The sequence below is a fragment of the Chenopodium album genome, chromosome 23, assembly GCF_948465745.1.
Source record: "Chenopodium album chromosome 23, dcCheAlbu1.1, whole genome shotgun sequence".
Classification (NCBI taxonomy): domain Eukaryota; kingdom Viridiplantae; phylum Streptophyta; class Magnoliopsida; order Caryophyllales; family Amaranthaceae; genus Chenopodium; species Chenopodium album.
The window spans coordinates 2,613,951-2,637,134 of record NC_137856.1 but is presented as its reverse complement, the minus strand read 5'-3'; the positions used below and the strand labels follow the sequence as shown (position 1 = coordinate 2,637,134).

At 35.1% G+C, this 23,184-nt stretch overlaps 2 protein-coding genes, 1 long non-coding RNA gene and 1 pseudogene across 4 annotated transcripts in view; 2 read left to right on the top strand and 2 right to left on the bottom strand.

Moving 5' to 3' along the window:
- The window catches only part of LOC145608728 (uncharacterized), a 159,315-nt gene that overhangs the window by 8,866 nt on the left and 127,265 nt on the right, over window positions 1–23,184 (top strand). The window lies entirely within an intron of this gene.
- On the bottom strand, window positions 3,378–10,539 carry LOC145607931 (general transcription factor IIH subunit 2-like). 2 transcript variants are annotated; one of them, XR_014105665.1, is made up of 6 exons: window positions 10,392–10,539; window positions 9,664–9,975; window positions 8,887–9,348; window positions 8,374–8,749; window positions 3,856–4,148; window positions 3,378–3,775 (listed from the first exon to the last, which is right to left on the bottom strand). XR_014105665.1 is itself a non-coding variant. In XM_081663526.1 (5 exons), the coding sequence occupies exons 2-5, from the start codon at window positions 9,964–9,966 to the stop codon at window positions 4,003–4,005; spliced, it is 1,287 nt and encodes a 428-aa protein (XP_081519652.1). In that variant the 5' UTR covers window positions 9,967–9,975; window positions 10,392–10,539; the 3' UTR covers window positions 3,378–4,002. The 2 variants fall into 2 exon arrangements, 1 of the variants encoding a protein (XP_081519652.1); XM_081663526.1 differs by having other exon boundaries at window positions 3,378–4,148.
- On the top strand, window positions 12,294–20,761 carry LOC145609377 (uncharacterized). Its single transcript, XR_014106018.1, has 3 exons — window positions 12,294–12,423; window positions 14,804–14,926; window positions 20,134–20,761. It is a non-coding gene; the product is annotated as an uncharacterized LOC145609377 (long non-coding RNA).
- LOC145609585 (zinc transporter 7 pseudogene) lies at window positions 21,214–22,545 on the bottom strand (annotated as a pseudogene).

The following is a 23,184-nucleotide window of genomic DNA, read 5'->3' as shown; positions in this document are numbered from 1 at the left end:
TTCAAAGGAAACTTGATTCTGTTGACAAAGAAAAAACAAGTTCTTTTGTTGAATTGAATAGAATAAATTTTTCAAAAGTTTCTTTAACATTGTAGCAACATGAATTTTCATTGAACACAAACCTTTAACTTTTTTTTGAATGTATTGCAGCATCGCCAAGCAAGGATGAATTACTTACCTGAACTAATTAGTATGCTAAAAAAAGCAAAGGAAGACTGTGCAAAGGTATATTCAGCTGTTAGTCAGTATTGTTCTTGTTTTTCTATATGTCGTCGTTTCTTTATCTTTTCTCCAAGGTTGCTTAATCTCTGTGCCCTGAAGTAGTGTTAATAACTGGACATGAGATGTGCTTTGTATGGTTTTTGTTTTTGTTGTTTCGATTAGTAGAGGCACTCTTGATTTTCCAATGCATGTATCTGTAACTCGTTCTTTAATTTGTTGCAGGTGCAAGGTGTGATTCAACATGAAAAAATCAAAAACCTCAAGAATTGTGAACAAATGATCAGATTTCTACAGTATTCTGAAAGTGATCTTACTTTCATTGCTAAAGAAAGAATTTGTAAAAATTTGAGTACAATTACACATTTCTTCAACTTTATGAAGAACCAAGCAACAAAATTAGCTTCAAATGAACAGATTTCTGTTAACCAACTGCAAAATACTCCATTGGTACAGCATGCAGCTCTTGTTAGCAAAAATGTGTTTCCGCAATCACCATTTGGTGCTCAGATTTCACCCCTTTACTGTCCTGTTGCACCAAAGCAGATAGACATGCAAGCTGTGCTGAATAATGGCTCTCAGGGTACTGCGGAACAAAATTCTGTGAGTATATCATGCTTAGCAGTATAAGTATTATCGATCACAAGTTGAGCTGAGCTTGATTTATCTTGAGCTCAACTGAACTTGAAAATCATTGAACTCATAACATTCTGCCTGCCATAGTAATATCTTACCTGTAAATTTTCTTATCGCGATTTCCTTAGAATGGCATCTAAAAAACATCAATTTAGAAGTGTTTTATCACAGGACAAACTGAATTCTGACTGAAATATCTTGGCTTATTTCAGCCTCTTAATCTGAAGCGAAATTCAGAGTCAATGGAGTCATCAGGTGTGGATCAACCTCCGAAAAAACAGCAATTAAGGAAGCCAAAAAAGATGCCAAAAGAGAAAGACTTTATGGACTCGATGTTTATATCCTCGACCAAACCCAAAAGAGGCCGCCCAAGATCTACTAAACAGCCTCCGTTGCAGAAAAAGAATACATCATGTGTTTCAGATCCAAGTGCAATGTCACAGAATAAGGCCTCGATGGCTGCAGTTGGTTCAGCTCCAACTCCAGTAACACCGTCTTCAGTACCTAAAGAAATCAGAGAGCCTACTCAGTCTGTTTCCCCTAAGGAGACTGAGGTACCAGTTAAGTTCACTTCCATTGTAAGATCATCCGGAACAATAACTTCCTTACCAGTTGATTCAGCTGCAACTCCAATAACACCGTCCTCTGCACCTAAAGAAATAAGAGAGCTTGCTCAGTCTGTTTCTCCTAATGAGATTGGAGCAATAGAAGCTGCACGCGATAATGAGATGCAAGATAAGTCAGCTTCCCTTGTAACATATGGAACAATCACTACGCCTTTACCATCAGATGGTGCTGCAGATAGCAGCCAGGCTCCACAATCTGCAATGCTGCCTATTGATCGCTTAGTTCGTGCAGTATGTCTGTTTAAATATGACTCTTTAGTTTATGCTTTGTCATTCAGAAAACTGATCCATTAACTGATGTTTAACACAAATATATTTTCCCTTTCAGGTTCAGAGAGTATCTAAAGATACTCTGAAGAGAGCCGTAAATGATATGTATGCAGCCATCAACGATATGGACAGGTTACCTGAGTATGCATTTTTTGATGATTATCAAGTGTATGATCCTTTAGCGGGTTATGATATCGAATACTGAAACGTGGCATCGATGCATCAGGCTGGGATAATCATCGACCTAATAAAGTGGTGTGGTATCAACTGTACATAGTATGGTTGCTTGGAGATGGCTTTTACTCATAGTCGTCCACACTCCACCCCATCATAAGCTTTATACAAAACCTCGTTTGGAATTTGTATGCTACGTTATCTTAACCTCCTACAATTGAGGTTATGACATGATTTAGCTAGTTGTACTGTGTTATTTCTGTCAATTTATTAGTACAGATTCAATATCAAGTGAAGGAATAAAGGATGTGTTGAAAGTCTCCAATCCTAAACATTTTAGGATATTATTAGTTCAGTTAAAATTACAATTTTGTGAAGCATATTGATATTGTGTTTCTATGCATAAATATCTGTTTAGGTTGCTTCCTGGTTTCTTGATTCTATGCATATCCATAGCATCCCAACCATGGCCTTGTAGTGACTGAAGTCAATGAGATAAACCAGAGATTGATCGAGTCTCGGGTAGAAATAACTTGTACAGTTCTACTCTTGATTCTGAATCTACTAATCTAGTAAAGGGACTGTTGTTAGGTGTCTTATATGACCCCCCTCATTGAGAGTTTAAAGAAACGACTTGCAATCATGTTGCCTGTAAGTCCTTTCCCATTCACCTCAGAAATGTCCAATGACTGTCAATTCGATCTTACTCGTTTATGTCTTTTGTAGTTGACAACTCTTTCAATGGAGTTCCTCGTTCCCCTCAGTTATCCGGAGTCCCCTCCAAGAGTGAATGTATGCTCGAGTTTCTAATATATTTCTCGAATACAAGAAATAGGGAAATTTTGCGCATGTAGACAATTTTTAGAGTACTAATATTACAGTAACCTCCTTTTGGACCGTTGTCAAAAAAAGATATTACAGCAGTTGAATTTCATTGGAAAACACGTGCTTTAATTTTAATCATCAATAGCTTACCCAATTACGTTTCATTCAACTCATGGCTTCCAAGTTCTGACCTCTCTTCAACACGATTATGGTTGCAATGGATCGACAGATTGATTTTCCCCCTACCTCCCTACGTACTAGAGATTATCTTGCACACGCTTTATGAGTAAGTAATTTTTTTTTTCTATTGTTTCCCCCCTGTAGTTTAGATTGCAGAGGTCAGACTTAAGCTAATGCGCAATAGTTCAATGAAGAAGATCGAACTTGTTTTTGTCTCAACAAATGAGTAAGAACACTATAATCTTCTACTAATCTACCATATTCATTGCTGCAGCAATTCCAAATTCAAATTCAATCAAAGCCTCATTGCATGATCTTTTCCCCTTTTCCACATTTATTTCATCATACCCAAGAACAATTTGTACTTTTCAACTGAAATCCACTTAGAGCTTTAAGCACAAAAGATTAACGAATCATAGCAAAGCTTTGATTCAATTCAAATGCTCATCATTTCTGAATCAAGATCTTGTTTGGAATTGAATTTACAAGGATTTACTTTCCAGAACTCAAACCCAAATTATAAGCAAACCCTGCTCGGCTAAGCTTCTGTTCTCACCTCCTCAAAGCTTTCCCAGAAGCTCAGCCAAATAAATATAAAGAAGCCAAATACAGAAACAAAAAAAGAATAAGATTGTGAATAAATTTCTACTGAATCTTCCAATCCAAGGCCATGCCCCCTTTCCTCTCAAGACAAAATTTTTTTTAACCTTATCTAATGACTAATCAGACTACTGTCAATAACTCATACTAGTATACAAGAACTATTACCAGGAGAATCACATTGCCATATAACTTAACTGAAATTTCTTCAAATCGCAACAGAGACCTCAGCTCACAGCATACATCTGTGGAGAAGACTATATCAGGGTGAAAGGACTCAAAATCAGATGAAAGATCCAAACAATCTGTAATCCTGAAGGCTTACCAAAATGTGTTTATCCGGTGTTAAGAGGCAGTGGCTCCAGAGGCAACAGATGCAACTAAACCAATTGACTACAGTCAGCTCCAGCAGCAATAAAGCATAAAATCTCACCATTCGTCATATGGGGAGACAGAAAGTACAGGTCTTTCATTATACACCAGCATTGACTGGAGTGGAATGTCTTAAACTCTCACAACCCGGGCAATTATGCAAACTTTCATGAATATAGATGTCACAATCAATGCAGAAATACTTTTTGCATTTTGGGCATTTAACACAGTAAATGGATCCAGTCCCTGCATGAACCAAATAAATTTGTAAGAAAATCAATAAATAAAAATCATCTCGCTAATAAAAAATGCTTTTGTCGGAAGAACAGAGCAACCAACAGCTAAAGCACAACTACAATCTTACTGACTGCAAAAGGATTTCCCGCCTTTATGATTCCATTGTCATACCTACTGACAAGTGAAATGTACCATTAATATCATCAAAGATCAGCACAAGTACCAATCAGGTACTATTAGATACCTCTTTTAATAAGCTAACTCCACCACAGGCCCCCCATCTTATACAGATTTCTTACTAGAGATAGTAATTTTTAAGTGTTTTCCCTGCCTTACTGAAAGATAGTGCTTACTCCCTCCGTATTTTATTACTTGTTCCACTTTCCTTTTGCGGCCGTATTTTATTACTTGCTCAATTTCCTTCTTTTGGAAACTTTTAATAAGATTTTACTATTTTCTTCCCCACTAGTAATAATATTTTACTTTTTTTTTTTGGAAACTTTTAATAATATTTTACTATTTACTCCCCACTAGCTTACTTTCTACTACTACTCCTAAAACTTCGCGCATGGAGAAATGGAGCAAGTAATGAAATACAAAGGGAGTAATAAGCAAGACTAGATAAAAACTTAGTAACTTACAAGCAACTTCAGTATTAGAAAAATCAGAGGAAAGATCAGGTGGACAGCTTGACAAGACTTTAAGCTGCCAGAGCACTTGCTATCAATCAGCTGAAGATCCTAAATCAAAAGTACTTTACGCACTTTTAGACCTTCAAATTTGCATCTAGCCAATAAGATTCCTCTCGAACGGAAAAAATTGTCAGATATTTCACTCAGATCAACACCATTTACTCCTGACTCAAATCACAAATTATCTCTTATTTCCCAGTAACACAGCTTCAGTTGATCACAATGATGCATTCAATTTTCAACCCCTGGAAGCAGTCATGCAATGCATCTGGCAACCAAATCTGATGACATAACTCTATCAACAACATACCTTCCCCACCCCCGCTCCCCCCAAGAGTCCCACAGCAGTAGGGTCTTTATGCTCCTACTCTATCAATCCCCAAATGGTTGAAAAAGTGTAGTTATTGTTCCTTTATTTTTCACTTAGTTCAGTTAAGAAGAAAATTATCAAAATACTCCCTCCATGGTTACATATTCTATTTTGGGTGTCACCTTTCTAAGGTTACATTTCTTAAATTTCCTAAAATAGAATACTAACTTACACTTTTATCCCCATATATTCACACTCCCAATACATTTACCATAATATAACCTACTTTCAATGTAACTATTCCCATTTACCAAAACATTTGCATATTTCCATAGCAACTATTTCCATTTATCAAAACATTTATCTACTCCCAAAGCAAATATTTCCATTTATCAAAATATTTACCTACTCCCTAAACAAATAGTCTAATTTTACTTACTCCCAGAGTCTTTTTCTTATTACCTGTGTAAAAAACCAAACGTAAGTACGTAACCATAGAAAAGTGACGGAAGGAATACATGTTTCTAGACTTTGAGGCTTTCAAATCTGTTTATACACAAGCAATACTCTATTTTTTGGCAGTCTACAATTAATAGCATTTAGATTGAGCAAAAAGGGGTTGAGAAAATTTTGAATCAGGATTCAGCCTCATCACTTATTGGGGCTAATATAAGATACAAGTAATGTGTGACAGAAAGAGAAGGGATTAATTGCTAAAATAATTCTTAAATTTCATACTGATTAATATAAAATTAGAATAACAAGGCTTAGTGTCACGGTCCGAGTGTTCTGACACGGGATCGTGCGGCGCGCGCTTGTCTATTGACGACAAGGACGCAAGCCTAGCTCAAGGGAGGTTCGTGAGCACACAGCAACACGGACCAAAGGTGTCTTAAAGGGCACACGATGACAACGAGTGCGGAGTCGGGGCTTGTGACGACCGATACTTCGAAGCGGGCACAAGCGGAACCGACGAGAAGAAAGTGTATCTTGGGTCTCTTGGTTTGGTGGGGATGCTTTAAAACAAGGCAAGCATAATATCTATAAAACCTTAAACAACAACACAAGTCTTAATGCAAGGCAAAGGGGTAGGGAGCTTAGATTCAATAATCATTCGCTCCTTAAAGAGCTTAATATAGTATTACTAGAGAATTACAAGTGAACGTTGAAATGACAGTAACACAATAATTCTCCCTAGAGCCTAGAAAATAAAAAGAAAGACTTAAGAAACAATACATAAGGGAAAATACAAAGAAAATAAAGAAGAATACATAATTAAAATGTTGGATTCTAACACTTAGCCATCTACAATATTCCAGGAAATTTTAACAATTAGATGAGTTTGCACTGACTTCTTTTCCAAAAAAGATAGACTTAACTTGTTTCCAAAATTCACCTCACAATGATCTGATGGTACTAGAATTCTACAAATAATCTGATGGTCCACAGATCCTAGTCCACAGGACATGAGGACATATTTTATGAGTTTTCCCTCCACTTCTAATTGTTACTCATTTTCTCCATCTGCTCAATGTGGGAGCAGTTTGTGTACAATAATAAGATCTTTATATTACAAACTTAGATTCCCACCTAAACCACTAGATTCAGGGACTTTACTGAACTAAGTATTCACACTGGAAGATGGCTACCTGCTGAAAGGGACACATATTAAATTAAATCATTTAATTAGTTTACCAACTTCATAGTGGCCCTATGATTTTAAAACCATGTTATAGCATAGTCAGGTGAGAGTTATTGTGCGCTCGACCACTCAAGCTGTTCAAGTTGTAGATCTTATGCAGGACTGTACCTAGAAAAATAGCCAAATGTCCTAACATTTGCTTTCTAAGAAAATTCTTGCTCATTAAGAACAGAGTGTCCTAACAATTAAGATCACAAAAGTACTGGCATTCACAAGGCACCTAAATTGTTCTGGAACTTTGTTAAACATTCTCTAGGCAGTACTTCAAGGCTCTTTTCTCGCCCTTTTTCTATGCATAATTAAATATACTGGATCTTAGAAAGACATACATGCAATGAGCCAGATTGTGGGTATTGAAGAGACTGAACTCCACACTGCTTTAGCATTAGCACTTATGTGATGAACAAACGATAGACATCACATAAGGCATAACACTATCAATACACTAGCTGACTAGCACCATACTCTCACTCTTTTTTATTGCAGAAAGAATATTCAGAGAAAAAAGATTAGGCCAATACATTCCAAGCTAAATATTGACAAGTGTTTTTCCATTCTATAATGAACGTAACAGTAGAAGCAAATGAATAAACTATTACCCAAACCTACTTCTTAAATCTTGATGCAGTAAGCATTCTGCGAGAAACTGTGCTAGGAAACATACAATAAGAAAATAATAATAATAAAAAGATAAATACTTTGTAAAATAATATAATCATTGTCTCATTGCCAGACTATGAATCCAAGTGTGCTTCTTCCAACAGACCAATAAGACATAGGATCACGGAAACAGATTTCTAAATAGCTTTTAGAGTTTTGACTTTAAAAAAAGGTATAAAAGAAGAGTTTGGTAAGCTAGTGTTTTACTGTGTCTTTTAGAGGTAAAGGTAATGTTTTAGGAAGCTAAAAATATATCTTTTGGGGTGTAGGTAGGAATTTGATCCCTTCTTTTTCTAATAATCCAAAAGCCGATTGTATGGATTGGAGAAACTACAAAGACAAATACACTACACTTTTCTGACAACTGATATCTTACAGCTAAATAAAATTACAACAGTAAGTAGCTACTATGACAACTAACAGCTATATGTTTTGAACGGATTTATAACAACTAATTTTCCAAATAAGGCCATAGTCAAGATAGATCATTCAGTTTTCATAAGCAAGTCACATAAATATTCATCTAACGCAATGTCTATGGCAGGAAAATCAATATAAGTTTAGCTCCCGAATCCTACCACATGCATAACCTTAGCAAGATCTGGTTGTACACTATAGCAGGTCGTGGCACAAATCACAAAGCCACTAAGACATGTAATCACCCTATTGCTCTCTGAAATACAACATAAAAATATCAACTAGACAGGTGATCACACTGAGTCACTAAGCAGACAGATTATATGATTAAACTACACCAGCCAATCAAACCAAAGGTTGCATTTAAGAAAGAGGGAGAAATCTCAGTCGACAACATGATAGCTATGTATAATAAACCAACTGAAATCCTAATTTCTTTTGTATGATGCTTACCAGGATTTGTCAGACTCTGCATGCATCCAAAACATGTTTCGAGTGATTTCTGTCCCACAATATTCCCATTTGAAAAAGACACCTCATCGAAGGGTGTTATTGGGAAGAGATGATGATATGACCTTGCTAAATGGGGAGAAGAAACAAGTGTTAGCCCACATATACGACATTCTGTGGGCAGCTCACAAACACGAGCCTTGCATCTAGGACAGGTGTATCCAGCACCAACCTTAGCCTCTTTATGACATACACATATTGAGACCACACCTTCCGCCGCTCTTTGTGGAAATCCCATCTTGATCAAGTTAGCAGTTGCATATTCAGCAATAGCTGGAGGAGGTGGTGCATGCTCCAGCAACAACTCTTTCAGATGGAACTACAAGGAGGGAAAACTAAATCAGAGAATAGTACATACGTTTTAGAAGAGTATAATATAAAATCATCAGCACAAATATCTTCACCATTTCGGCACACAGATTGGATCAATTTCATATCATACAATCTTTAACTCACCTCATCCAAAGCAATAGCATATGATCCACCCGTTTCCTGGCATATATGTTTGCAAATAAACATCTCTGCAGAAAGACCTACTATTGAACACCTAATCTTCGACTTTTTGCATTTCTGAATAGTCTCCATTATGTCACCTGGATCACAGGTACTAAGAGCCGAATACAAAATAAGAACTTCGCGATGACCATATGATGGAATTTGATTTAAGCATTCATGAACAAGTTCTAGAGCATTCTGTAAAGACGCATCCCCTGAACACTCCAACTTCTTCATCAAAGCCATAATATGAGACTCCGGGCTACCACCCATATCCGTTAAGCAATGAGCAATGCCATCTTTAATCCCCACAAGACCAATTTGACTAAGTGGATTCTGGTCAAAAAACTCTCTTACGAAAGCTTCCACATGTTTGGCAACAACAGCCATTCTGCTTGGTTTGAAATCCATCTCTGCAGCTGCCTACAGAGAAGAATTCAAGGTTTTAGACTGAGAATAGATATATCAGAATAACACACCAATAATGACTGAATGAGTAGCTATTCAAAAAAACAATCTTTTCAATATTTCAAGCCCCCACTATACTGAATAGTAATCCAAGCATTATCATAATTTCCCCAGTCATGCACTTATCCAACTTAACAATAGTGAAAATCAAAGCTTTAAAACTCATGATCAGCAAGTCAAGGCTTAAAGCATAAGCTATGGAATTATGGCTAGCAGTGATGATTGAATTTTAGTAATAAAGAGAAGACTACATGGTAGGAAATTCATTACCCTGGAGAAATCCATGACAACATAGATATATCGAATAAGACCTTTCTGAATTCGAGCAGAGGTTGAGGCAGACGAGATGGAACGGATACGTCTACGGTACTGAGCATGGTACATCGACTTATTATCAATCGGACGAAGTAGCCCAGACTCATCTTCTTGCAAAGACTCCCATGATCTCTCATCAGTATAGGCTCTCTCCCAAGCAGACATATCATTATCCTCATCTTCATCATCCTCGTCTTCGTCTCGGCCAAGCCGTTTTCCTCTAGTATTGCTAACCTCCCTATGTTCAATGCTGCTCATTCTCTAAAACTTAAAGAATGAAAATTATTCAAAATCAGGTACTTTTATACAAATCATAGTTACCTAACTCCCTAATCCCTTTAAATCAATAAGAAAAGGGGAATTAACAGATGAATATTAAAGGGTTCTGCAACTCATTTGCAACCAAATTAGAATCAAACATCAAATTACATTCTTGTAGCTTAATAATTCGAAAGGCAAAATTCTAGCAACGAAATTTTTGGTTATAATTTCAGTAATTACAACCAATAGTTCAGTAATCAACCTAAGAAGAACCCTAAATTGACAATAATCTAGCAATGAAATTCTCATTATAATCTTTCAGATATTATAACCAATGTTTCAATAATCCCCCAATAGAAGAACCCTAAATTGAGTAAATTGTAAAATTGATATTCAATGATTGAAAATAAAAACAGCTTTACCTCAGAAGCAGTGTCAATGGAGGAGAGAAAGCTCACAAGTACGCTTCAATGGAGGAGAGAGAAGGAGAGTGCAGTGACCGCAGTGTACACATGGAAAAGCTCCAAAGCGGGGAAAATTATTCTCTTTAACGAGCACACCTAGAGGTGGTAACGAGTCGTATTTGAACCGGATCCAAATCCGTTTTAAGAACACGGATTTGTATCCGGATTCGCAATGTGCCAATGTAATTTACTTGTTAATATATTTTGACTTTGTGCATTATTCACATAATCTATTTTAATTTCGTTTTGTGATTTAGTGCTAAATAATTATATAGTCATGTGAGATCTTGTTAGGTTCATCTTAATGTCTATTTTTCAAGTATTAAAATTTCATATTTTCTGTTGATTGGTAACTATAGATTTGTACATTTAGAAATATACGTTGACAAACGTGTCTAAATAAAATGTGTTGATTAAAATATATATATATATATATATATATATATATATACAGGAACTATTATTTTAAATTTTTTGTTATTTTTTTTTTTTTGTTAATATTAATTTTAGGTCCTCCTAATACTATTTATAGCTACATGCTTAAAACAGTATATTTCTAAGTAACAATTAAATACTACCTCCGTTTATTTTTAGTTGCATCATTTCCTTACACAAAAGTTTTAAATCAGTCACATTACTTTCGTTTTTAGTTAATAATCTCTCTCCTATCACAAGTGTCCATTTATTTATTCTCTCTATTTATCTCATCTCTAAATACTTCCTAGGAGTCCGCAAATTATTTGCTCAATTTGTTCTCTTTATTTCTCTCATCTCCAAGTACTTATGGGTATGTTGGAGGAAGTTAAATTAATTAATAAATAAATCTTAAATAATATGGAGTATCGTAATCAAATTAAAAAAGAAAAAACAGATCCACAAGTCGAGCCGACATCTCAAACACATGATCCAGCTCCAGTTTCGATACATGAAAACAAATTTGGAGTTGAATATGCCGATTCAAAAACTAGAGATCTAAATCCTTTTTTACAAAATCCAAGATCCATTGCCACCTCTAAATTGTTATAACTCATTGTGTATTCTTCTGATAATATATGTGGGAGCAATCCCACATAGAAAGATTAGAGAACATTGTATTGATATATAATGTTAATGTACTTTTGGTGATGTCAACATTATACTAATTTTTTTGTTTCCTACATTGACGAACTAGAATGGGCTTATAATATTTTTGTTATTTGGACCATTTTATTTTGCAAATTAAGACTCTCACATGAATAGTTATTTGGACCATTTGATTTTGCAAATTGAGGACTCCCACATAGATAGTTTAGTTTTGACATTAGATGTATATAATGCTTGTTATTTTACATGGAGATCAAGAAGCACTATTCATGCATATATATAATTTTAATAACCAAATACAATTGATTTTAAGTTGGCTTTGGCATCATAAGTTTAAAATCAAACGAATCATGTTATAACTATTAGTCTAACCCGACCATTCACCGAACTTGACCCGATATTAGGACTCACATATTAACTCGACTCGAATTGACCCATCCCAAACTAACCCAACCCAAAACAACCCACCCCAACCCAATTATGTGTTGACTTGAAACTCGAAATTAAATGACCCGACTTGATTTTTTATTGACCTAAACTTGACTCGGCTAGAAATGACTCAACATATACCCAACTCAAACGATCCGTTTGCCACCTCTATTAGTTACTATTGTAGTTATAGACCGTCAAATTGTAGACTATGTAAACATTGATCTTGATGTAGACGCTAAATTTTCTTATTTACGAGTAATTTCCTTAGATAAGTTAGGGTAAAATTTTTAAACAAGATTTACCTAACTTTTGTATCCGGAGTCAGTGACTAGTGAGATTAAACTACTACTCCGTACAACAATTAAAGTTAATTAAAAAAACAGGCGAAGAAAAAATTGTTCCCTTTTTCCTCTATCTCCACCTCCATTGAAGCTTAATTGTGAGCTTTCTTTCCTCCATTGATGAAGCTTCCGAGGTAAGATCTGTTTTTCTTAATCATCGGATATTATTTTAACTGTCATTATAGTCAATTTAGGGTTATTCTTAGGTGAATTATTGAGCTATTAGTTCTTATCACTGAATTATTTTTAGCGAGAAATTTTCATGCTAGAAATTTGCTGTTCATATTCCTACAGGAGAAGAATTTATTTTGATAATTGTCAAAATTTTGTTGTTAATGTGTTGCGGAACCCTTTAATGTTTGGATGAAGCTAATTTTTTTTTTTTAAAAATATGAAAAATGAAATTTTGATTATTGAGTATAATTTGGTAGCTAATGTTTTGTAAAACACTTTAGTGTTAGGATGAAACTATGAAAATGGAATTTTGATAATTGAGTCTATTTTGTTGCTAATGTGTTGAGGAACGCTTTAATGTTAAGATGGAACTGTGATAGTGGAATTTTTGATCAAATACTTTAATGTTATTATGAAACTATGAAAATGGAATTTAATTTAATAATTGAGACAGTTTGATTGCTAATGTGTTGGCTAAAAAGGATTGTAAAGGCTGATGATTTGGTGGTCATTTAAGTGATTAAATCTTAGCTCCAAGATGCAAAGGTTAATCCTCTAGATGCTCAATTATTGATGCAAGAAAATTCAATATCTATTGGGTTATAGAAAATGGATGATAAGAGTAGCGCATAGTAGTAATGGTGGGATACTGGGATGATTTACACTGATATGCAAAAACAAATGAAAATATCATCCATAAATGCTACCCAGAATAGGCAAAGGTTGTTGAGTTGCTAGCATGCTATTGCTACAAGGCTATTTTGGAGGGCGAGTCTGTAATGAGAAGTCTCTTTAGGTATGGTATTTGGGCTGTTTGCCTGTTTGTAGTCTAATATCTCTTCTCAAGGTGCTTTGGTGACAACTCCTGTGAAAATAATAGTTATATACCCTCAAATTCACCTATCTGATATACGGCATTTGTTTTAGTTAATTAGTTCATTTATTTGTGTAACTAAATGCTCTCAGGGACATGTATTTTTCCCCTTAATACAATTATGCTCCCAGGGAAATGTATTTTTTTCCCTTTAATACAATTGTGATATGAACCAGTATGACTTTGTCTGATGTGCTCACTATCTTTCTGAAAACATAGCTACTTTTTTTAATGAAATAAAAATTTAAAATTAAAATAGAAAATTTTGAGCCAATCTCTATTTCCTGTCTGCTTGAAGTGTATATTTTAGCTGTTGTATGTCATACTTCTAGAAAATCTATATCGAAGCTCCTAAGTCCATCCATATCGTGTTGCACTTGCTTATTTGGACTAGACCAGTCAGCTACTGGGTAAAATTTAGTATAGCCCTCATGCACTTTCATAGTCTTTTAAACTCGATTTATATGATTTAAGTAGATGGCAGAAGAGGGAGCTCCTTATGGTTCTTTAACTTCCTAATCTTGTGTCACAGCTCATAATGTAAAATTGTAAATGCATATAGTTCTGATGCATTTTTTCATGACTAATCAGCATAATGCTTAGGAACAGCAGACTAACCATTTTTTTTTATCTATTTTGTTTTTTTTTTTTGGACTATGTCCGGTTCAACTTATTAGGCAAATATATTTTCTTGATTCAACCACACCAATTAGCTCCTTTTATTTGCGTTTGCTTAACACTAAGCATCTTTAATTCCATAAATATATGATTGTGGAAATTAAAAGTTTCAAAAGTACACATTAATACAAATCTAATATCTTCTTTGGTATTTTTTTTTTCTAAAGGATTAGTGTACAAAAGGTTAGAGTTTAATCAAATCGGGAAATTAGATCATTTCAGATTGCATCAGTCATGCTGGACTAAACGTAGCCTAAAAAGAAAACTAAATGGAGCATACTAAAGAAGCATCAGCAACCTTTTTTTTTTTTGAGGGAGGAAGCATCAGCAACCTAGTTCTTCATTTTCAGATGAATAAGATTTGCAAATCTTTAAAATGCATAATTCATGCCACTTCATTTGAATGCCCACTAAACAAAATGAAAACGGTGCCTTTTTTATGGGGAACTTATGCCCAAATGGCAGGGCCTTAATGATGGGGAAGAGCCTGGCCTATTGAAAACAAAGTTTCAGGTTGTATGCTTGTATCACAATCTTTGATGAGTTTGTCAAGTGATAAGCATTGTGATTGCTTTCACCTAAGAAGCAAGGTTTTTTTATGTCCCACATCGATAGTGAAGGCTCATTATTGGTATCTTGCTACGATTGCCTAACAAAATTAACTCTTATTGGAGTCCCACCTCGGCGGAGTAGATGAGAAAACTCGGGTTGTTGTTCTATTTAATGCTCTTGCTATTTTGTTATCAAAGTCACTGATTTATGAATTAATATTTGTATTCATTGTTCAGTTTTAAGTATGGAATTAGCTGTTCCTTCCATGTCAAATGGTGAAGAAGATGCTGATGATGAAACTGATGAAGAGAGTCTTCAAACTATAAGCATTCTTAGCAATTGCATCTGCAATTCACCAAGTAAGCTCCCTTGTTTCTTTTCAAATTTAGGCTAATTTTCTCTAATTTGCTGTTAGTTTAAGAATTAGGTTAGTTTATATCTATTTCTCCTTGCTTGCTGCTGTCATATACTTATCTTGTCTAGCTATATTTTGTGTTTTCATACACTTGTATATTAGATGTCATTTGCAAAGATGTAATCTTTATCTCTGGCATGGATTGTAGGGATCTGTTACTAAAATAACAATTTTGGTTCCATGATAACTAAACTATGTCTCATTTTATTTCATATTGAGAAAATTAACATAAACTACTTCCTCATCGGCCATCTCCAATGGATAGAAACTCCACCCTCACCTTACACTCCCCCCTTAGATGGCCAAAGAAATAACTAGCAACTTAATTGGAAGAGTAGAGAGCGAGGAAAATAGGAAAGGCTGATTGCATCTATCTTAACATTTACAAAGGGATAAATTTTTTTTTCAATTATTAATTGCAAGTTGAAAATGAGGGGGTCGGGTGGAGGAGGAGGTGGTCCTAAACTTGATAGAGAAACAACGCAAAGAAGAGAAAGAGTGAGTTTGGAGATAGTACCATGCTACCATTGATGCAACAATGATAGTGTTAGCAATGGAATTTGATTTATTGATTGAAGGAAGAAGAGGATGATAGTTAATTGTGATACTCTTTGAGAGTATGTTAATGTGGAAGCATTAGACAGATAGTGGTAGTTGGCCGAATTTATGGTGGTGCCACAATGGCATAGTATTGGTTGATGAAAGGTTTATTTTTGTCATTCTAAAAAACATTCGCACATTGGTCATCGGTTATCCTAAAAAATGTTTGTAAATTTTTTTCATTTGTAACCCAAATGTCACAAATATATAGATTAGTAGGTAATTATGTATTAGAAATTAAAAGTGGGAGTCATTTTACAGCCTATTTTTCTCAAAATACTTACTAATCATTCTTTTTGTATATATATGTGTACTTTCTACATGTCTTGCACTCATCTCTCACAGTCTATTATTCTCAAAAAAAACATTTTTTGCAATGAGCATGGATCTCATATCCGATTCGAAATCAAAATTTGGATCATATATTCGTATTCGAAAATTAAGATATTTGTTATCCGATCCAAAATATTCGGATATCCATATCCGAATCTAAAAATTTTCGGATCGAATACTTCGGATATATGTTACGACCTTTTAATACATTAACACAATAGGCATAACAACATATTTATGAAAAAGCTAAATCATATACCTGTATATCACTATGAAATCCTCAAATAGTTCCAGTAAATACTAAAAAAAAAATAAAAAAAATTAAGATTCAAAAATAAGAAATTCAATAAAAATTAGCCAAAAAAGTGTAAATTTAAGATTACAATCGGTGCTTAAGTGAGAAAACACTATTTCGCCATGTATTCTATCTAAGATAGTGAAGCGATGGGGTTGTTGGTAAATTGTGAAGTGTGGTGGTTTATGGGACTTTTGGTGGTGAATGTAAAAAGGTCGGTGATTGTGAAGTGGTGAGGCGTTGCCGCGTTGGAGACTTGGAGATGGTGGGATGAGGACTTGAGGAGAGAGAGAGTTAGAGAGAGATAGAGAAGAGAGGCTGCAAGAGGAAATATCAGGGAATCTAAATGACTTTTTTTTTCTTCTTTCGGATCCAAATCAACTTCGGATCGGATGCGAATCGGATTTTCAGATAGTTTTATTCATCCCTACCTTCTCATCGTCTTTCGAAATGCTAGATTGAGCTTCTATGGTTAAAGATATGCTTTTCCTTATCCTAAGCCATCTATGCTGTCTGACATAGTTTCCTTTAGCTGTGTTTGCACTAGCTGGCATTCCATTGCTAAACACAAATTCAAAATACTCAACATCAGTCCAAATAAATATGACATGTGCAGAGTATTAACATATTTGGACTGATGTTAAGTGTTTTGAATTTGTGTTTTGGCCATGGAATGCCAACTGCTGCAAACGCAGCCAAAGGAAACTATGTTAGACAGCATAAACAGATGGCTTAGGATAAGAAAAACACATCTTTAGCCATTGAAGCCTAATCTGGCATTTCAGAAGACGATAAGAAGGGCGAAGTTAGGAAGGAGCCATTGCAAAAAAGTTTTTTTGAGAATAATAGATAGGGTGTGAAAGATGATTAGATGAGTGCTGCACATATAGAAAGTACACATATATACATTAAAAAATAAAAAAATGCTTAGTAAAATATTTTGAGAAAAATAGGATGTGAAATGACTCCCATTTTTAATTCCTAATACATAATTTATAATTACCTTCTAATCTATATATTTTAAAGCACATCTTTACTATTAGAGTATAATTCTACCCCACATGTATGGCAAAGTTGTCTCTCGCATAAATTTCCTTTCAAAAAAATCCACAAATTACCACAAAGTTCTTTGATCTAATCATGCATCTCCTGAATTTGAAACTTTGTTTGACACAATTACTACTTCCTTGAAATTAAAACTGCATTTGAAACTTTGTTTGACACATACCTAGGACATCATAACCAATTCAACTAGGAGTGTAATATAGTAAAATCTGCCATTGAGGGATAAGAACATACTTTCTGTACAATCAACACGATTTTACAAGTCAACAGTATAAAGCTGCTTTGTCATCTGCCCCGATGCAGCAGCCAAACATGCATAATGTGGCCATCCTGTAGTTCCAATAGAAGAAAAAAAAAAACAAGTAGCTTTAAAATTTCAAATCCCATAAACTAGAACCCCAAATATATAAAAATTGACAAATAAGAAAACATGAGCAGCATGAAGATATACAACAAATATTGAGTTCAAAATATATTATTAATATCACTACCAACTTTACAATGGCTTCTTCCTAAAATTTGCCCTTCTCATATAATCATAGGGATGAGCATGGATCAGATATCTGATCCTAAATCAAATTTCGGATCGGATTTTCATATCCGAAATTCAGATATTTGATATCTAATAACCGATCCGAAATATTCGGATATCCGAATCCGAATATTTGAAAATTTTCGGATCGGATACTTTCGATATCCATTATGCACTTAAGTCGTTAATAGTTTAATAGAATAGACATAACAACAAATTTCTGAAAAAGCTAAATCAAATATCACTATGAAATCCTCAAATAGCTCCTGCATATACATAACCCAGAAAATACTAAAAAAAGAAATTAAAAAATAAGATTCAAAAATCAGATTTTCAATAAAAATTAGCTATATAAAGTGTAAATCTAATTATTATTAATGCTAAAGTTAGAATCAGTGCTCCAGCAATTTAGGATGAATACAGTGAGAATACACTACTCCGCCATGTATTCTGATCTAAGATAGTGAAGCGATGGGGTCGTTGGTAAATTGTGAAGCGTGGTGGTTTATGGGGCTTTCAGTGGTGAGTGAAAAAGGTCGGTGATGGTGAAGTGGTGAGGCGTTGCCGCGTTGGAGATGAATGAGATGGTGGGATGAGGACCTGAGAAGAGAAAAAGTTAGAGAGAGATAGAGAAGAGAGGTGGCAAGAGGAAATATTAGGGAATCAGGGTATTGGTAGTTTGTACTCCATAGGGTTTTAACCTTTTTTTTTTTTCCTTTTAGATATCCGATGTCCGAAATCCAAAATTTTGATATCCGAATAGGTATCCGATATCCGAATTTTTTCGGATCGGAAACGAATCGGATTTTCAGATTGTTTTGCTCCGCCCTACCTTCTCATCGTCTTCTGAAATGTCATATTGAGCTTTTATGGCTGAAGATGTGCTGAAGATAAGGAAAAGCACATCTTCGGCCATAAAAGCCCAATCTGACATTTTAGAAGACGATGAGAAGGGCGAAGATGGGAAGAAGCCATTGCAAAAATGTTTTTTTTTTGAGAAAATAGGCTGTGAAAGATGAGTGCAGGACATAGAAAGTGGACACACACACACACACACACATATATATGTGCTCTGTCCACTGGTAATGGTGATGATTCAGCGCTAACACCACCATCTCTCTTCTGTTGCTGCATGATCAACCTTGGTGCCACTCTCCCAATTCAATCTATACATAGTCTTCCAATTATTAATCCTATGCGCCACCCTTAAACTTTGCAATATTGTCGATGCCAAATGGTTTTGGTTCCTTATCTCACTCTCTCTTGATAGCCTTCACTCCAATGTACACTCTCTTGAAATATGAGTGAATTATCAAATTAGGCTAGAAAATTCACATACAATATTTTGCTTGAGAGTATTAACGGGTAAAGTGATTTGCTGCCTATCATCCATTAGAGGAAGAGGAGGTGTTGGAGATGACTAAATGAGGGAGGAAAAGAATCAAGATGGAGAAGAGAGGTTTTTTTTATTATTATTATTATTTTTTTCAGTCAACCAAAGATTTATAGAAAAAATTGAGGGTTACCAATAAGAGTTTCCTAAAACGTTTGTATGGTAAAATATTCTTGGCTGTTACAATTGCTTTTTCTTTTGTTGGAGAACTTGAGAAGAAGAAGATTTGTGTGGGAAGGGCTTATCACGCATATGTGGCCTTGACTAGTGCCCAATTCATATATACTTGTATTGTATATATTATGATTTTTCGCATTAATCAAACATTGTGATCTACATTATAATAGTATAGACGTATAGTGGTTACTGGTTAGTGTATGCCGGAAGAGAGTGATTACTTTGATGTGGAGTCTTGATCCTTTTTTTTTTTTTTTGGTAGTTAGAAAAACTCTTTCTTGTAATAGAATCAAATGCTTTTCAAGTGAACATTCTTTGGGGTTGTGATGCAAAATATGGATGCAATCTGGGGCAAGCCTAATTTTCTGCTCTTAGAAGATAGAACTGTAATGATAATTGTCATTGAGATTGTGCCATGGGGGGAAGCCGGGAAGGAGAGAAGGATTACAGAGGCAGTAGCTAAACTCTATTCTCTTTTTAAATATCAATTTCTATGTTTGGTCTTCACTTTATTATAGTTAAAACATTTCAAGGGGCTTTAATCTAGAAGGAACTTTAAACTGATAATTATATGCAGAACACAATATGATGGGAATGAATAAGTGACCACTGTGAAAATAGCCATATCAGCGTTATATTATTGGTTTTCCTCACCGAAACAAATCGATTTGATTAATGTTAATATATATATACACACACAACTGTGCTTTTGATGGGTGATAATTATCAATTCTTTTTTTGTGGGATGTTTTGCAGAACATTGAGCTTTAAGGATTTCCTTCTGTGCTACTGTAGAAGATTCTGTTGTTTACGGCTGTTTTCTTGGGCTACAAACTAAATTATGGAATGCAATAGTTTGTCACCTAAGATGCGGCACTTTTCAGCATCTTTCAGTTCAGCTCAAAAGGATATTTTCACGGGGTTGCAAAGATTTTGGCAAAGGCATTGACGATGGTGAAAAGGTAAGACTATTTTCATGTCAAATGCGAGCAATGTGACTCTGGTGAAGAAAAGCAGTTGCAACCGTGTGATAAGTGCAATAAAGGTTATTTTTATGTCAAATGCGAGTAATGTGGTTCAGGCGAAGAAAGGGAGTTGTAACCTTATTTTTATGTCAAATGTGAGAAATACGGGTCAGGTGAAGGAAGGGAGTTGTAACCTTATTATTATGTCAAATGTGAGAAATGCAAGAAATGCAGGTTAGGCAAAGAAAGAGAGTTGTAACCTTATATTTATTTCAAATGTGAAGAATGCTGGTCAGGCGAAGAAAGAGAGTTGTAATCTTATTTATTGTATATTGCAATGTACAATAAGTTGTATAATCAAAGTTATCGAAACCTCTTATTATTTCAAGTATCATAATGGATTTTGGGCAACGATTGGCCTCTTTGCTAACTTTAAAAAACGATGTCGCTCATTCTTAAAGCCTTCAAGTACTTGTAAATTGCAATGATAATTCATTTCACCTTTGCAACCTTATAACTATTCAGTATTTTGTTCCCCTCAAAGCTTTAATATGTTACATACCAATAGTTGAGCATTGGCTTTATTGCTATTTTTCTGGCCTAATGTTTGTTGCAGGTCACTGGAATGAAGAGGGGGAGCTCTAGTAGCCCAAGCCAAAGGAGAAGAATCGAGAGTATTTTGGTTTCTCTTGAAGACTCAATGGTGTGCGGTACTTCAGTATTGCCCGACACTGATGCATACAATTTGAAGGTGCTATAAAAATTTCATGAGCAAGTTCTAACACCATTATGAGTTTTAATTCGGAGATGAAAGTATTTGTGAATTGTACACACCTAGACGCTATCCTCTAGTTAAAAAACTAACATCTACCTATGCCCATATCGCCATCAAAGACATAAGACCGGTACCTAGCAAAGCGGCCACATAACAAAATAATTGAAGCTTAAGATTTCCTTGAAGCTTTGGCCCTTTGAAATCAGAAGCCAACAAGTCTACCAAAGCCATGTAAATCAGCAGCCCGGCAGACACCGCGTTGAGAATCCCGACAACGATCAAAGCTATTGGACTATTCTCCTTGTACACATTCTGTAATAAAATCCCCAGGACGATCCCTAATGGGGTTGTCACCGAGAAGAAAAACACCATTATCGATTTAACCTTCAAGTTGTACTCGGCCTGTTATATACATTTAACATATGATCAACATTAATATTATTATCTGTAAGTCTATATATAGCTCTATAATAGATGGTTAAGTGAGAAAATTCGACCATCACCTGTAAAATGCAACCACCAAGGCCCATCCCTTCAAAGAGTTGATGGAAGCAAATCACGGCTATAAGTGGCCTTATTGTGCAGGGATTATCGGAAGATCCCATTGAAAGACCAATTACAACTGAGTGAACTACAATTCCTAACTCCAAAACCTGCACCATTAACATCTCTAAATAAGTAACTATAAAAATTTATCATATCAATAATCTCAACGAAATTATAAAGCTTATTATATGAAGAGATGCACAATATGAAACAATGTACCTGAGCTACAACACGGTCTTTTAACAATTTCGAGCTCTCGCAATCCATCATAACTTGTACAATCTGACCATGGTGATGACCATGAACAACATTAGTATTGTCACCCAACCCCAATTCAACCTTATTCTCAACATCGTCGCCATTTTTATCACCATCTATATTGCCATTTTGTCGCCTAGATAAGGCCTTTTTTTCATAATAAGCTATGGAAAATGAGTCCATCATCATAGTTCCATACGCGGAGATCAATGTAATAAACGGCGTGAAAGGAAAAACCTTCCAAGGCTTTTCAGGCAGACACGGCGAGGTCAAATCATTCCACGAGTCAGGCATCACATGCATGAACCCCGTGGCAACGATAACCCCTGAGGCAAAGGCTCGAACAAGGAGGAACAAGTCCTTATCGGGGTGTAACGCAGGCACGGACCTAGAAAATAATGGTAAGGATACACCAACCATACTAGCCGCTAGTATGGCTAGTATGGCAATGTTGTTAAGACTTTGTGCCTTAGCCCTATTGTGGCATCGACTCTCTACCTCGGTCAAACAATCCGAGGCTTCCTCCTCGGATTTTGCAATGACCGTCGAGAGGGAGCCAACAAGTAAAAACATAACGAGGAATAAAGATACATGATTATTGAGTTGATAATAAAATACGGCCATGACTTAACTAGTTATAAATTAAAATGTGAGTTTTTTTTTCGGGGTTTCATTGTAACAATATATATAGGGAAGGAACAAAGGAGTGTCTTATGCAAGAATGTGTTGTAGTGTGGGAGCATGATGAAGAGTGTGTCGAGAGTGTGGTGAATTAAGGCAATGTTGCTAAAGACATGCTTAATCGACACATTCAACATACATGAAGTTGTACAAAAGCGTTGAATTCGCAACAAATTAAATGTGTCGCATGTTTTACATGTTATGCTCTACGCATTTGTGTTATGAACATATTCCTAATTTTTGCATAATTCTACAAGGCTTACAACTCATCACCTTCGAAATATTAGGAAGAATAAACAAAATCATAGTCAAAAGTCCAACTAGAAATCTTCTAATCACTTGTGCATCTAACAAACTGTTTACGTGGAGATTAAAAGATGGTTGGTTATGCTAGTTTGTCATCTAATTATCATTATTTCCTTAAAAAAATTCATCATTATATATGTAAAAATACAAGTTTGAGGTTGAGATTGCATCAACATGTACATTTGGAATTTCATAAATTCATTGTCATTAACGCTATTTATATACTATTACCAAATTTGCATCAAAAAATATAATATTAGCAAATTTTGCATCAAA